General features: G+C 41.1%; 1 protein-coding gene and 1 long non-coding RNA gene across 5 annotated transcripts in view; one reads left to right on the top strand and one right to left on the bottom strand.

The window, feature by feature from the left end:
* dzank1 (double zinc ribbon and ankyrin repeat domains 1) overlaps window positions 1–8,560 on the top strand; it is a 94,265-nt gene extending 85,705 nt beyond the window's left edge. For 3 of the 4 annotated variants that reach the window (XM_048600626.1, XM_048600627.1, XM_048600624.1), the window contains 3 exons: window positions 4,702–4,776; window positions 6,844–6,943; window positions 7,096–7,248. In XM_048600626.1, coding sequence (XP_048456583.1) covers window positions 4,702–4,776; window positions 6,844–6,943; window positions 7,096–7,238 — 318 coding nt within the window. In that variant the 3' untranslated portion in view covers window positions 7,239–7,248. Of the gene's footprint in view, window positions 1–4,701; window positions 4,777–6,843; window positions 6,944–7,095; window positions 7,249–8,341 lie in introns of those variants that run through there. The other variant, XM_048600625.1, reaches the window with a different exon arrangement.
* Window positions 14–13,341, bottom strand: LOC125483943. Its single transcript, XR_007262810.1, has 4 exons — window positions 13,087–13,341; window positions 9,027–9,152; window positions 8,249–8,383; window positions 14–248 (listed from the first exon to the last, which is right to left on the bottom strand). It is a non-coding gene; the product is annotated as an uncharacterized LOC125483943 (long non-coding RNA).
* Window positions 13,342–14,649: the final 1,308 nt, after the last annotated feature.

Raw genomic sequence — 14,649 nt, 5'->3', positions numbered from 1 at the left:
ATGTGATCTCTTATTGACAAATGTCTCAACTAAAAATTATAATCTTCCACATTGCATCCCTGTCTCTAATCTAGCTAGAGTATCCTCCACAGTGACCAGTCTCTGTGTTGGTGCAGGGTAAAGGGAAAAACATTGCCAATACATCTTCAGAAGGCTCACAGCCATCATCTCAGAACTACTGGAGTTTGTGCTGCTGGGCAGATGTCGTACATACTTTTGGTCTGCTATATATTGTTGACCAGTTGTGCCTGTGGAACAGAAGAGAAAGAATTATTGGTGAAGATGCACAAGCCCAGATGTGGAGGACTGTGTGAGACTTCCAGCCTTCCTGTGAAGAGTACACTGCAATGCTCCTCACTGGCTTGTCCTACCATTCCTATCCCTCCATCAACATGGAGCTAGTTATTTTACTGAAATTCAGACATCTCTGGGGCTTCTAGAAGTGAGGACCACAGACTCCAGGGTTGTTACTGGCTTGCAGTGAGTGAAGGGCATTTAAATGTAGTGCCAGAACTTTCAACCACAGAAATTCCCAGCAGGGAATAGAGATTATAGGGTTAAGGAGAATCTAAAGGGATTCAACAGATGCATTAAGGACACGAGTGACTAGGGAGAGAATAGGGCCCATTAAAGATCAGCAAGGCTGCCTATGTGTAGAATCGCAGGAGATGGGGGAGATACTAACTGAATATTTTGTATCAGTTTACTGTGGTGAAGGATATGGAAGATAGAGATAGGATCGTTAAGAAGATGTTTGGTATGCTTGCTCTTATTGGTTAGTGCATTGTGTATTGGAGTTGGGAGATCGTGTTGCAGCTGTACAGGACATTGGTTCGGCCACTTTTGGAATACTGCTTGCAATTCTGGTCTCCCTGCTACAGGAAGGATGTTGTGAAACTTGAAAGGCTTCAGAAAAGATTTACAAGGATGTTGCTAGGATTGGAGAGTTTGGATTTTAGGGAGCGTCTGAATAGACTGGGGCTGCTTTCCCTGGAGCATCAGAGCCTGGGGGGGTGACCTTATAGAAGTCAATAAAATTATGAGGGGCCTGGAAAGGGTGAATAGACAAGGTCTTATTCCTGGGGTGGGTGAGTCTAAAACTAGAGGGCATAGGTTTAGGTTGAGAGCACAGAGATTTAAAAGGGACCTAAGGGGCAACTTTTTCATGCCGAGTGTGGTGCATGTATGGAATGAACTGCCAGAGGAAGTGGTGGAGGCTGGTACAATTACAATATTTAAAAGGCATCTGGATGGGTATATGAGTAGGAAGGATTTAGATGGATATGGGCCAAATGCTGGTAAGTGGGACTAGATTTATTTGGATATCTGTTCGGCATGCACGAGTTGGACCGAAGGGTCTATTTCCATGCTGTACAGCTCTATGACTCTATGAACTTCCACTTGCCTGAGATATTGATTCCCTGTTTAGGGAGCAACTCACTTGCATAAAAAAATTAATGGAAAGGACATAATGGAGAAAGAAAACTTGCCATGGACTATGATGGAAATGACACTGTCTTGGATGTCCAATACCTCAGTTTAAATCCAAAATGGATGATGCTGGCCCGAATCTCCAATGCCCCTTTCTTTTCCAAAGTTCTTGAACAACTTGTTACCTCCCAAATCTATTCTTCTTCTTTTCTACTGGTTCATATTTGAATCCCTCCAATGAGATTTCTCTTCCAGCCAATGCACTGGAAAATGGCTCTTCTCAAAATCACAAATGATTGGTTACTTATGTGACTGTGAAAAGGTAAACCATCCCTCTCGATCTTCCACAACCTGGTTGCAGTCTCAACAGAGTTGATCTTAGCAACTTCCTCTCACACCTCTCCACTCTCTTTCAGCTGGATAGGACTGCAGTTACTTTTGTTCCATTCTTATCTATGTAACCGTAGCCAAATATTGCCTTTCTATTGTCTCTGGTATCTCCTGGTAATCTGTCTTTGCCCCTCCACCACCTCCTATTATTCAAATAAATGCTGCTTTTGGAGACATAATCTAAAAGCGCAGCCTTTTGAGTACTTCTGATTTTAATCCTTCCACACATAGTTGACAGTGCCTTCAGCTGACCCAGCACTCTGAACTCTTCAAGTACCCTCCTAAGCATCTCTCTCTCAACCTCTTTCTTCTTGTATTTCACTCATTAAACGTGTCTCTGACCAAGCTTTTGACCATCCATTCTTGCATTTCAAACAGAGTCTAACTTTGCTTTATAATGCTCCTGAGAAATGTCTCATGACATTTTGTTGCTTTAGAAATTCAAATTATCATTTCTTTTGACAATATTCTAAAATGTATTCAAATTCATGAGCCACTGAAACTTGATTTACCTTAATTACCTGATAAAATCTCCTCATAATTGTAAATACAGTACCTCTATCAGATTTTTTCCTCACCTTCTCTTCCCTGTTTTTGTCATCTGTCCTAATATCTCCTTATGTTAGTCAGCATCAGTTTTTCCTTTTAGATTTTTCTCCTGTGAAGTGCCTTGGGATGTTTTAGTGTATTAAAAATGCTCTCTTAGTTCAACTTGTTGACTTTTCTCAGTGTCTAATGTCTCTATTTGATCGTTATAACTAAAGTCCGCTCTTCCCCTTTCGAACTTGACGTCTTTGCAAATCACAAGTGCACCTTCTCCTTGGCTTTGACATTCTTCTTAAAGTAAGGCATACAAGATTGGACATGATGTTCCAATTGCAGCTGAGGCAATAGTTTAGCATTGTGTGTTTGATTTTATACTGTTTGGGGTTCTTCACTCCTTGAACAATGACAATAATGGTGTCAGCAGCCAATGGAAAAGAAAATGAGGTGGGTGTAAAACAGGCAATTGATTCAATGTTACACATTTTGTGCTACAGGTCAAACTTTGCCATCTGCATCCCCTGTTTATCAAATCTACAATCCTGTATACACCTTGTAAAAAATCAGCTTTAACTTAGCATTATTAACACAACGCTGTTGTGGAAGGAGTCCCTGGATTGCGATTCAGTGGCAATGAAAGAACAGTGATGTATTTCCAAGAGTATGATGATGGCAGTGCTCCCTCATACCTGCCTTTGTCCTTCGAGATAGTAGTGGTTATGGGTTTGGGATGTGTTGTCGAAGAATCCTTGGTGAATTTCTGCAGTGCATCTTATAGATAATATACAGTGCTGTATTGGCGGTGAAGGGAATGAATGCTTGTGCTTGTGCAAGTGGGCTGCATTGTCCTGGATGGTATCAAGCTTCTTAAGTGTTGTTGGAGCTGCATCCATCCAGGCAAGTGGAAAGTATCCAGTGACACTCCTGACTTGTGCCCTTGAATAGCGGACAGGCTTTGGGGAGTCAGGAGGTGAGTTATTCACTGCAGGATTCCCAGTCTCTGAACGGTTTTGTAGACACAGTATTTATATGGCTAGTCCTCAGTGTCTGGTCAATGGTAATCCCAAGGATATTTAAAGTAGATGATTCAGTGATGGTAATGCTATGAAAGCCAAGGTGATGAATAGATTCTCTTTTGCTGTAGATGGTCATTGTCTGGTCATTATGTGGCCACTTGCCATTTGTCTGTCTAAACTTGGATATTGACCAAATCTTGATGCATTTGGACATGGGCTATTTCAGTATCTGAAGAGGTGCTGAACATTGTGAAATCAAACATCCCCACTTCTGGCCTTATGATGGAGGGAAGGTCATTGATTATGCAGTCAAAGATGACTGGGCCCACCACAGTCCCCTGAGCGACTTCTGCAGAGATGTCCTACATGCTAGGTATGAGCAGCCAATATTCCACTTACCACCACTCAGCCCCCCATTCCCATTGACTCTCATTTCATTACACTTGGTCAAATGTAACCTTGATATCAATCGATGTCATTCTTGCCTCACCTCTGGAATCAGCTCTTTTGCCCATGTTTGAATCAAGGCTGTAATGAGGTCAGGAGTAGATTGAGGAAACTAGCCAGCTTTCTCGCTTATGGAGGTGGCAAGTGATTAGGGAGGTGTCCGGCCATTGACTGACCACATAAGGCCTCAATTGCTGGGATGTTGGGAAAGTCCCCAGTGGATTTACCTAGCACTAATTGCAGAGATAGTGAGACATATCTCTCCAAAGCTGACTTGCTCCATTATTTCCCCTTCTCGCCAACTCCAGGGAGAGGAAAATCATGGCCACAATCTCTTGACTCCAGCATGACAGCTACCAACAGAAACGTAGCTGACTCCATATATGATATCACAGAATCCCTATGGTGTGGAAGCAGGCCATTTGGCCCTTTGATTCCCCTCCAACCCTCTGAAGAGATACCACCCAGACCCTGCTTTCTACCCTATCCCTGTAACCCTGCATTTCCCATGCTAATTCACCTAGCCTGCACTTCCCTGGACACTATGGGCAATTTAGCATGGCCAATCCACCTAACCTGCACATCTTTGGACTGTGGCAGGAAACTGGAGCACCTGGAGGAAATCTACTCAGACACGGGGAGAATGTGCAAATTCCACACAGACAGTCGCCCGAGGGTGGAATCAAACCCAGGTCCCTGACGCTGTGAGAGCACTGCTATCCACTGAGCCACTGCGCCATTTCATTTTGTTTATTAATCCCTTTACAGGGTTGTGGATATTTTTGACAAGGTCTCTATGATCTATTCTTAAGTTAGAGTGATTATTTGTTTCATGATGGGAGAATTAATTGATGTTTTTGTTGTTCTTTGGCAGATCGTATCGGCAACTGTGCATGAAGATGGTTATGAGCTTAGTCTCCGAGTGAACTTTGTCCTTGCAGGAAATAAGGTTTGTTTGCTGTTGCGGAGTTGCATGTTATCTGCTGGTTTTGAAATGATGTTCAGGCCCTCAGTAATGTTTACTAGTTGCTCCCCTTTGATAACAAGTAAATTGAAACACTGACCCAGATTTTAATAGGTGGTAAAAAACATTGTAGGTTGCAATCATGTTTTAAAATGACTGATCAGTTGAATAAAAATGAAATTTCCTGCCACCTCCTGCCTACATTATTATGATTCAGATATCCTGTTCTGTTTGTGAAGGTTTAAGAAAAACATGTAAGTTTCCATCAGATTTAAGCTTGCTCGCTTTCCTGGCATTATCTGCTCCTGAAGGACACGTGGGCGGTTTTCAGAGGCCACCACCTTCACCAATGTTCCTCCAATTGCTACCTTTCTCAGGTGTCAGGCCATTAATTAACTTCTTAAAGCCCTCAATTGCTGGTGTTGTCGATATTTTTGACTTTATTTTCACTGCTCTGAAACCAAAACTATTTTACAAATCAGACAGAAGTAGGAGAGGGATAATTTGGACACAGTAAAATGGCATTTCACCATTGAAGGAAACTGAATGAAGGTGGAGGGAATAAATGTCAAGTAAAAATTCACCTTGGGATATGGCATGGCTGATATTGCCCTTCCCTTGATTCTGAGAGAGGTTTTGATGAGCAGCCTTCTTGAACTGCCCATGATGGTTTGAAACACTGTAGTGGCTTGCTCAGCCTTTTCCCAGGATACTTTAAAGACAGCCACCAAATGAAATCATGTATTGGTCTCACCAGGGAAAGACAGCAGATCTGTTCATTAACAAACAAGCCAGATTTTTTTTGTGACAATATGGCAGCTTTATGGTGGCTTTTACTAACTCCAGATTTTTGTTAAACTAATATCAAATTCTCAAACTACCCTAGAGGGATCTGAATTTTTGTCCTCTGGATTATTAGTCCAGGTATCTGGTTTACTCAAGCAATTACATAACCTGTACACCATCATTGCCCCTAAAGATGTCTTAATGTTGTAAATAAAGGTCTTCTCTGCTACCAGTTGCGCAGGTCCTCCTCAACTAGCCCAAGCCAGATTAGGAAGCCTTCAGCCTGCCCAGCTCTACCTCCCAAATCACAATAACAGCTTGATCCTTCAACCTGAGATAACAAGGTGTAGAGCTGGATGAACACAGCAGGCCGAGCAGGAAAGCTGACGTTTTGGGTTGAGACCCTTTGATTTCTGAAGAAGGGCTTTCCTGCTCCTCTGATGCTGCTTGGCCTGCTGTGTTCATCCAGCTCTACACCTTGTTATCTCAGATTCTCCAGCATCGGCAGTTCCTACTATCTCTGATCCTTCAACCTTCCCCTTTTCCTGATCATGACTTGGATCCTTTGTTCTTGCTTACTGCTATCATGTAATAAGGTGCCTCCTCTGTAAATACTTTATGGTGGCATACCCTCTACCCAGAGTCGTTAGATAGGCCCAAGACAAAGAAAAGACAAAATAAGGACAGGTGGCAGCAAACTACCTGCAATATCCCTTACCCAGTATCATGTCCTGGCACAGGTGGCAAATACCACAAGGTGGACAGCACTGGTCATCTGGGAAAATACACTTCCCACTCCTGGCAGAGGACAAGATTCTGCCTATTCTTCCAAATTTAATCTGAATCACAAATTCTTGAAACATATCCCTAACCATCCTCAAGGACAACACAAAATTGAAGATTACCCAAGTGGCGGGGAGAGACGAGGGAAGGACGGAGGAGGAAGACTTATAAATAATTGTTGTCAAAGGGGATTTGAACCTGATTTTCTTCAGGGTACATTGATATTAACCATGTTATACACTCACTGTAGAACACTGGAACTGCAAATTAATCCCTTATATTAGAGGCTATTTAGAAAATGAATCAGCTTTCATTCAATAAAGTTGATGCTAGGCATATTCATAGCCTATGTTTAACAATGGACTGGGAAGCAGCATGAGTGAATTGACCTTGGTTGGGTAAGTCGTCACACAGTAAAATTTAGTTGTGTTGAGGAGTCACATGTTCAAGGTGCCTTTCTATCTTTTGTTTTCGCCCCAACAGAACATTCTAACTGGAAAAGCAATGAAGCTATCTGAGGACAACTTCCTTAGTAGTGTGACTGAAGGCGGAGATGGTTACCATAGCAGTTTGACAAGTTTGGGTAAGTTCCACTGATGCAACATTGATTTGACAGCAGTTGTTCAGTGTAAGGGAGTGGGTGGCATTTAGAGCACAAAATTCTTTCTGTTCAAAAATGTCATGAAGAGTTGATGTAAAAACACTCTGTTTGTATTTTGTTGCTAAAAATATCAGCAAAAGGAATCTGGCTCCTTTGTACCATGGCATGCTCTGGTTACAACTGTATAAACCACATCAGTACAGAAACCGGTTCCACCTCAACAAAGCAAGAAAACGCCTTTCTTTTAAAAAAAAGTCCTGAATTTTACAATTATTAAACAACCTATATGTGCCATGGATTGTATTTCTATCTGTGTCTAGAATGTGTTTATATAAAAATCAGATTCCTCATTAGAATAACTACAAATATGTGAAAAAAACTCATTACAATGCAAAATAAATTATACCTATCCTCTCCCTACCCTTTTCTTGTTGTCTTTTATACCTCAGTAATAGGTGGTAGTGATTTGTGTACTTAGATATGTCAAGCATTTTGCTCCTCCACAGCTTGTAAGTCTCTCATTGCTTAAAAAGAATTCCGAAGTGCATGACATAGAAATGTATAAAGTAGGAGTGTCAGCATGCTATTTGTCCAATTGAGTCTGTTCCACCATCCAATATGATCAAGGCTGATCCTGTATCTCAATGTCATGCTCCTGCTCTCTCCCTATACCCCTTGACACATTTAGTCTCTCGAAATGTATCTGTTTCCTAAACATATGCAGTGATGTGGCCTTCACAGCCGTGTGTGATAGAGAATTCCACAGGTTCACCACCCCAAGTGAAGTCATTTCTCCTAATCTCAATCCGAAATGGTCTACCCCATGCATTGAAACCCTTGTAACTCTTTGCTCATGACAGAGGGAACATCGCCCCTGCATCCAATAACACTCCCACATTGCTCCATTGATCATGACTTAATCTAACAATGGCCGTTTGCAGCATCCAGCTCCCATTTACAATATTTACTGTGGCACAGTAACTAAATTACGGTGGCTAATTTAATTTACAGGTAAATTCAGTGACCCACCATCTCCTTTCATCAAATATATTTTAAAAGTTTAAACTGTTGGTGCACGTTCCAGGGGAGATGTGCAGCAGATACATTTGTTACAGAGTGGGGAAAGGCTTGCTGTATTTTCAGAGGTCTTTTGCAATATTAATCTAGTGAAGCCTTTGAGATCTGAATAATCTTTGCAGTTTTCATAATGTGAAAATTTAAGATACCAGAGCAGCATAAGACAAAGTGACATCTGTAACATCAAGGAAGCACAATTTTATTTCATACCAAAAATCTCAGCATTGCTCAAAGGATTAACTGTTATCAGTTCTGATGTTACTACGATATTCATCCTTCTCAGTGCAACATTTCTTTATGTAGCTAGCGAGTCTCATTCAGATGGAGCATACACAAGCAAGAAACCTAAAAGATCAAGGAGGAAAAGACAAGTGACAACGAAAGAAGAGAGATTGCCAGTTGGTATTCCTTATAATGTCCCTTAAATGCCATGCAATGCTAACACCTGCCTGTGAGAAGTACTTGTTGTGGATTTTATTTCGGTTTGTATAATAACTTGCAATAAAATGATATGTTATGGAATGGTACGATGTCTAATACAATGAGATCCTGATCTTAGCCAGGTCACTTTGCAGAGTCCTTTGCAGGTCCCTTCTCTTACTATCCTTTTCTAAGAAACGGCATCTACCTCAGTTTTAAAAATTGAAATTAAACCTCATTATTTGGTGGAGCAAGTTCGTCTACCCTTTGTGCAAAAGTAGCTTTCTGGTTTCACTCCTGAATACACCTAGCTGAAATTTTAAGTTTGACTCCCTTTGTTTTTGGTTTCTTATTAAAGATTTCCCTTTGTAACTTCCAATCTTCTAAACTCAAAGGGATACAAGCCAAGTTAATTTAACCTGTCCTCATGGTTTAACCCTGTTAGCTTAGGTATCATTTAAGGCATCTGCTTTGTACCCAGCCAAGATCAATGTATTCTTTGGTGCCCTGAACTAAAGGCGATACTCCTGATAAGGTTGAGCCAATGTTTTACAGAACTGAAGAGTACTTTGAATTCCATTCCTCTTGCAATAAAGTCTTCAGTTCCAGTTCTTTTCCCTCAAAGTCCTCACTGCAGTAATTTGCAGCAGGTTTCCACCCATTCTTCCTGCATCCAGCAGTGGATATTGTGGGTCTGTATATCAGATAGAAACAAACCGGAGGAAGTATAAGTTTAAAGATTGCAGTGAGAATAGAGAATAAAAGACAAATGTCCATTTCAGATTGTTTAGAAGCAACAGCTAAATGAAAAACAACACAGAATGAGCTGAGGAACACAGCAGGCCAGGCAGCATCAGAGGAGCGGGAAAGGTGACGTTTTGGTTCGGGACCCTTCTTCAGAAATGAGGGAGGGGGAAGGGAGCTCAGAAATAAATAGAGAGACGAGGGGTGAGGCTGGAGAAGGTAGGTGGGATGGTGATAGGCGAGTGCAGGTAGGGAGTGGTGGGCATTGGTCAGTGAGGTGGGAGGGACGGATAGGTGGGAGAGAAGATGGACAGGTTGTGTTAGGTCAAGGAGGTGGGGATGAGAGGGAGGGTTGGTCATGGGATGAAGCCAAAGGTGGGGAGATTTTAAAAGTGGTGAATTCCATGTTTAGGCCATTGGGCTGTAGGCTCCCGAGGCAGAATATGAGGTGCTGCTCCTCCAGTTTGCGGGTGGTGACATTGTGACACTGGAGGAGGCTCAGGATGGACATGTGCTTTTAATGTAGTAAAATATTGTAAGATATTCAACAACCAGACAAAAAGAATGAACATTAATGCATTTTCACTATGCAGTGATGATTGTCTATTCATCAAATTCAGTACAAAGTACTGGAATTAAACTCTACCATTTCTTCAGCTATTCAGATCAAATCTCTGCTGGGTTTTAGATAAACTCACCAGTTAATGGAATATGTATTTAATTATATAATAAGAAGCAGTCTGTTATAAATGTTCATCACAACTATCTTGTTTGTGTAGTCTATATTTCTGTATCTAAAAGCTAGGATCCCCTATACCTTTTTAACCACTTTCTCAACCTGTCCTGCCACCTTCAACAGTTAAGTATACTCCCTGGTCTTTTTGTTCCTGCAACCTCTCTAGAACATTGCCTGATGACACATACAACTCTTTGTATTAAATTTTGTCTGCCACATAGCTGCCCATTCTGCCAGCCGGTTTAGATTTTCTTGAACTCTTATTGCTATCCTAAGAGTCACTATGCTTCCAAATTTAGTGTCATCTGCATACTTTAAAATTATGTCCTTTACACCCAAGTCTACACCATTATTATATATCAGGAAAAGTAGTGGTCCAAATACCAAACCCCTTGGGAACACACAGTGCTTCTTCCTGACCAAGAACTGACCATTCACCACTGTGTTTTCCCTCCTGTACCTCAATAAACATTTTGTCCATGCCACTCTCCCTTTTATTCCATTGACCTCAACTTTGCTAACAAACTTTTAATGTGGCATTTTATTGAACTTTGTACAGATGTCCATAAATACCAAAGCAATCACATTATCCTTAAATTTATTTTGTTACTTCATCAAAAATACTCAATCAAGTTAGTTGAAAATGAAAAACTGAAGGAACTGCAGATGCTGGAAATCAGAAACAAAAATAGCCCAAATATTAATTCTGCTTTTTCTCCACAGATGCTGCCAGACCTGCTGTGTTTTTCCAGCAATTTCTGTTTGTGTAGATGAAAATCATTTACCTTTTACAAATCCATTATGGTTTCCCTAATCTATACTTACTCAATTAACAGTTAATTTTGTCCTAGATAACTGTTTTGAAATTTTTTTCATCACCAAAGTTATAGTAACCAGCTTGTAGTTGTTGGGTTTAGCCTTTTGTTCTTCCTCTTCCTTTGACTTTGGCAGAATCTTGTTCCATTATAAAGACAATTAAAGTATTCAATATCTCAGCCATGCCCTCTGCCTCCATGAGTGTATTTCCTTTGTGATGCTAAATCAGCCTTATCCTATCTACTACTACAATTTTTAATATTTGTATGCCAATGGAAGACTTTTAAATTGATTTTCCTTTTATGTTAGCTGCCAGTCTCTCCTCATACCATCTCTTTTCCCCTTTGATTCTTTTTCTCACTTCACCACTATAACCCCATTCTCACTTTTATTATTAACTTTACATTTTTTTCTGCTTCAACTTACTGTCTATCTCTTTTGTCATGCAGAGCTCCTGTTTTCCTGATGGAAAAGCACCTTGTTTTTGTTGACTAGTTGTTCAATTAAATTGTGCCTGCCAAACCTTGATCCCTGTTTACTTGGTCAGGCCCTACTCCATTTTAATATTTTTGCTCTAGTTTTCTCCTTGACCTTTTTCATAATTAATCTAAACCTATGATCACTGTTCTTTAAAGGTTTCCTTTCTGATGTTAGCTCACCTTCTCCAGAATTAGATCCAGTAATGCTTCCTTCCTCATTGGACTGGTAATACACTGGTCAAAAAAAGTCTCCTGCTCATACTTCGGAATCTCTTAATGCTCATTACCCTTTGTACTATTACTGCCCCAGTCTATAGTAAGATATTTGAATCAGCCATTATTATAATCCTAGCTTATGTGTACTTTGTTTATGTATTGTATGTATTCCTTTGGTCCTTATAATAGTCTTGCCAATCTGCTCCTCTACATCTTTTTCATGACTTGGTGACCTGTAGAATACACTTAGTAGGTGCTGGTATCCCTGTTGTTTCATAACTCTAACAAAAAGGAGTCTGTCCTTGACCCCTCCAGGACATCCTCTATCTCCAGCAGTGCAATATTGTCTTTAATCAATACGACCACCTCATTTCTTTCTTTTTCCTTCTCTGTATTGCCTGAAAATCTTGAATCCAGAAATATTTAGTACCTAGTCCTATCCTTTTTCAAGCCATAATTTCTTGCCATTATTGCTATGATATCACTTTTCTATATGGTTATTTGTGGCTAGAGGTCACCCTTATTTATTATACTCTGTATAATAGCATGTACATATGTGCACTGAACCTGAATTAGGTATTGCTATATTCCCTTTTCGTCTCACTCCACCCTTTTTTTTTATTTTCTCTAATTGTCATGCTGTGCGACTCTCCCAATCCTTTGTATACCTTGTTTCTCCTTTCTAATGCTACATCTTGGTTTCTTTTTTCCCTGCCAAACTAGTTGAAGCTCACTCTCCAATAACACCACCAAACTGACCCTAAGATTATTGTTTTTCGCCCTGGCTCTGTTTAGGTGCAATCCATTCAGCTTGTACATTTCCACCTTGCCAGGACATTCCCAATGTCCCAGGAATTCCAAATCCTCTCTCCTGCTCCATCTCTCCAGCCAGGCAATTGTCTGTTCTACCCATCTATTTTTATTCACAGCCATGGTGCACACGGAGTAATTTGAGGTCCTGCTTATTCTCTTTCTAGCTCCCTTCAATCTGCCTGTAAGATGACTCCCCTTTTTCTGACCACAACCTCCAACTATTTAGCCACCCCTTTCAGAATGCTCCAGGGAGGCAGTGAAGCATCTGGAATCATGTTGGTGGGCGCAGAAAAATCTACAGTTAGGGAATCTTCTATTTTGATTGCTTTCCGGAGCTACCTTATACCCTTGTATGCAACTGAATCACTTCCGTTGCTGTAGATTTTACCATGACTGTGCTTCCCAGAGGATTTGTCTCCCTCACCAGTCTGTAGAACTGAATACCAGTTGAAGAGTGCAGTGCAACCCATGGACTTTTGTACCATTTGCCTGCTCCCTCTTGACTGTTTGGTGGTTACCCATTCCCTCTCTGCCTGCATACTGTTAAGCTGCAGGATGACCACTTCTAGAAACGTGTATTTACCTGAGGATATACCACTGCAAATGCCAGCAGCTATTGTTCAAGATCCAGAACCTGAAGCTTAAGTCTTTCCAGCTAATAATACTTCCCACACATGTGATTGTCTGGGAGGCAAATATTGTTCTGGAGTTCTCACATGGCACAGGCTGTATGTTCCAAGCGGCTGAGGTGCCCTGTTGTGTTTCTTTACTAGCAATTCGCTTGCAGCATAAATAAACTTGATACTTAAAAGAGGATTACTTACCAGCTACTGTAGGTAAAAAAAAGCCAACATCTTCTTTCCCCTGTATAAAAAACTTCCCAGCGTTAGCACTTTGTTAATTCTGCATTCAGTTCTGTGAACACTTTGTGCTATAAAAATGCGATTTTCTTATATAGAGCTGATGACTCACACTCAAGTTACAACTGCTAATTCAGCTTTTTGCTCAATCAGCATCTATTCAGGCAACCACTTACAGATGATTGACAGGTAACTGGCCCTAACCGGCAGTTTCTGTTAACTATGTGGCATAACTTGTTTGCAGTTTCTTCAGCCGTTTTTAAAACTCAAAGTCAAATTCTCAATTCGAGCATTACTGAAAAAAAAATGACAATTAATTGTCAGTCATTGTCTTAACTAGTTCATTCTCCATTGGAATACCCCTTACAATCAAAGGCAACTTTTTGACTAATCTTCTCATACAGTATAAAGAGAGATCTTGTGATGCAGTGGTAATGTCCCTAGTGCCCCAGGTTCAAGTTCCACTTGCTCCAGAAGTATGCAGTAATACTTCTGAACAGGTTGATTAGAAAATACCTAAGAAGGTTGTTTTTCCCTTTACATTGATAAATACCTTTTTGCAGCAATACTCAAGTTCTGTATTACCAAATGACTATTTACAGGTTTTCAATGGGAAATTAAACTTTAGCTTCAGAAGTAATAGAATTCACACTTGCACCACATTCCTGACTCCGTAAGAGTGCACTCAGTCTATGATCACTCCATGTGGTACAAAATGCATTTTATTTATACAGAGCTTATGGCTCATACCCAAGTTGTATCCTGACTCAGCATAACATCCTGATTCCTGGCCTGGCAACCGACAGCTTCCAATGGGTGGCACAGTGACTCATTGGTTAGCACTGCTGCCTCACAGCACCAGGGACCCAGGTTCAATTCTCGCCTCAGGCGACTGTCTATATGGAGTTATACATTCTCCTTGTTTGCTTGGGTTTCCTCCCACAGTCCAAAGATGTGCATTAGGTGGATTGGCCATGCTACATTACCCATAGTATCCAGGAATGTGGAGGCTTGGTGAATTAACCATGGGAAATGCACGGCTACAGTGGGGGATGGGTGTGGGTGGAATGCTCTTTGGAGGGTCAATGGGCTGAATGGCCTGCATCCACACTGTAGGGATTCTATGATTCTATATTTGCCCCCATGCCTATCCTAAGACCTGGACCTGACCCATTTCCTCATCACCCTTGATTAACTCATTCTTCTTGTGGTGCAGCTTCTGGTTGATGACTGTATTCACCTAGTATTTTTGATGCTTTCACTGGGACACAGTATTGGCCTCAGTTGTTCACATGCTCTCTTGAGGTCACTGAAGCAGCAGCAGCTCCCAGCAGCTCTGTGCAACATATCTTCTGCCTCCAATTTTGGGACAACACCCACCAGGGATTGAGCTGGCCCCTCTCATTTCTAATTTTCCATAGCTGGAAGAAAAATGTGCTCATGAAACCATCTCCAGGAGAAGAGGAAAACATACTCACCTCATCAGAGGGCCCAGGAGGGAAAATCTCCTCCAGCCCCATAATCCTA

This window comes from Rhincodon typus, chromosome 9 (genome assembly GCF_021869965.1).
Source record: "Rhincodon typus isolate 14 chromosome 9, sRhiTyp1.1, whole genome shotgun sequence".
Lineage (NCBI taxonomy): Eukaryota > Metazoa > Chordata > Chondrichthyes > Orectolobiformes > Rhincodontidae > Rhincodon > Rhincodon typus.
Note: the sequence above shows the minus strand (reverse complement) of the source record. Positions and strands in the feature narration are given on the sequence as shown.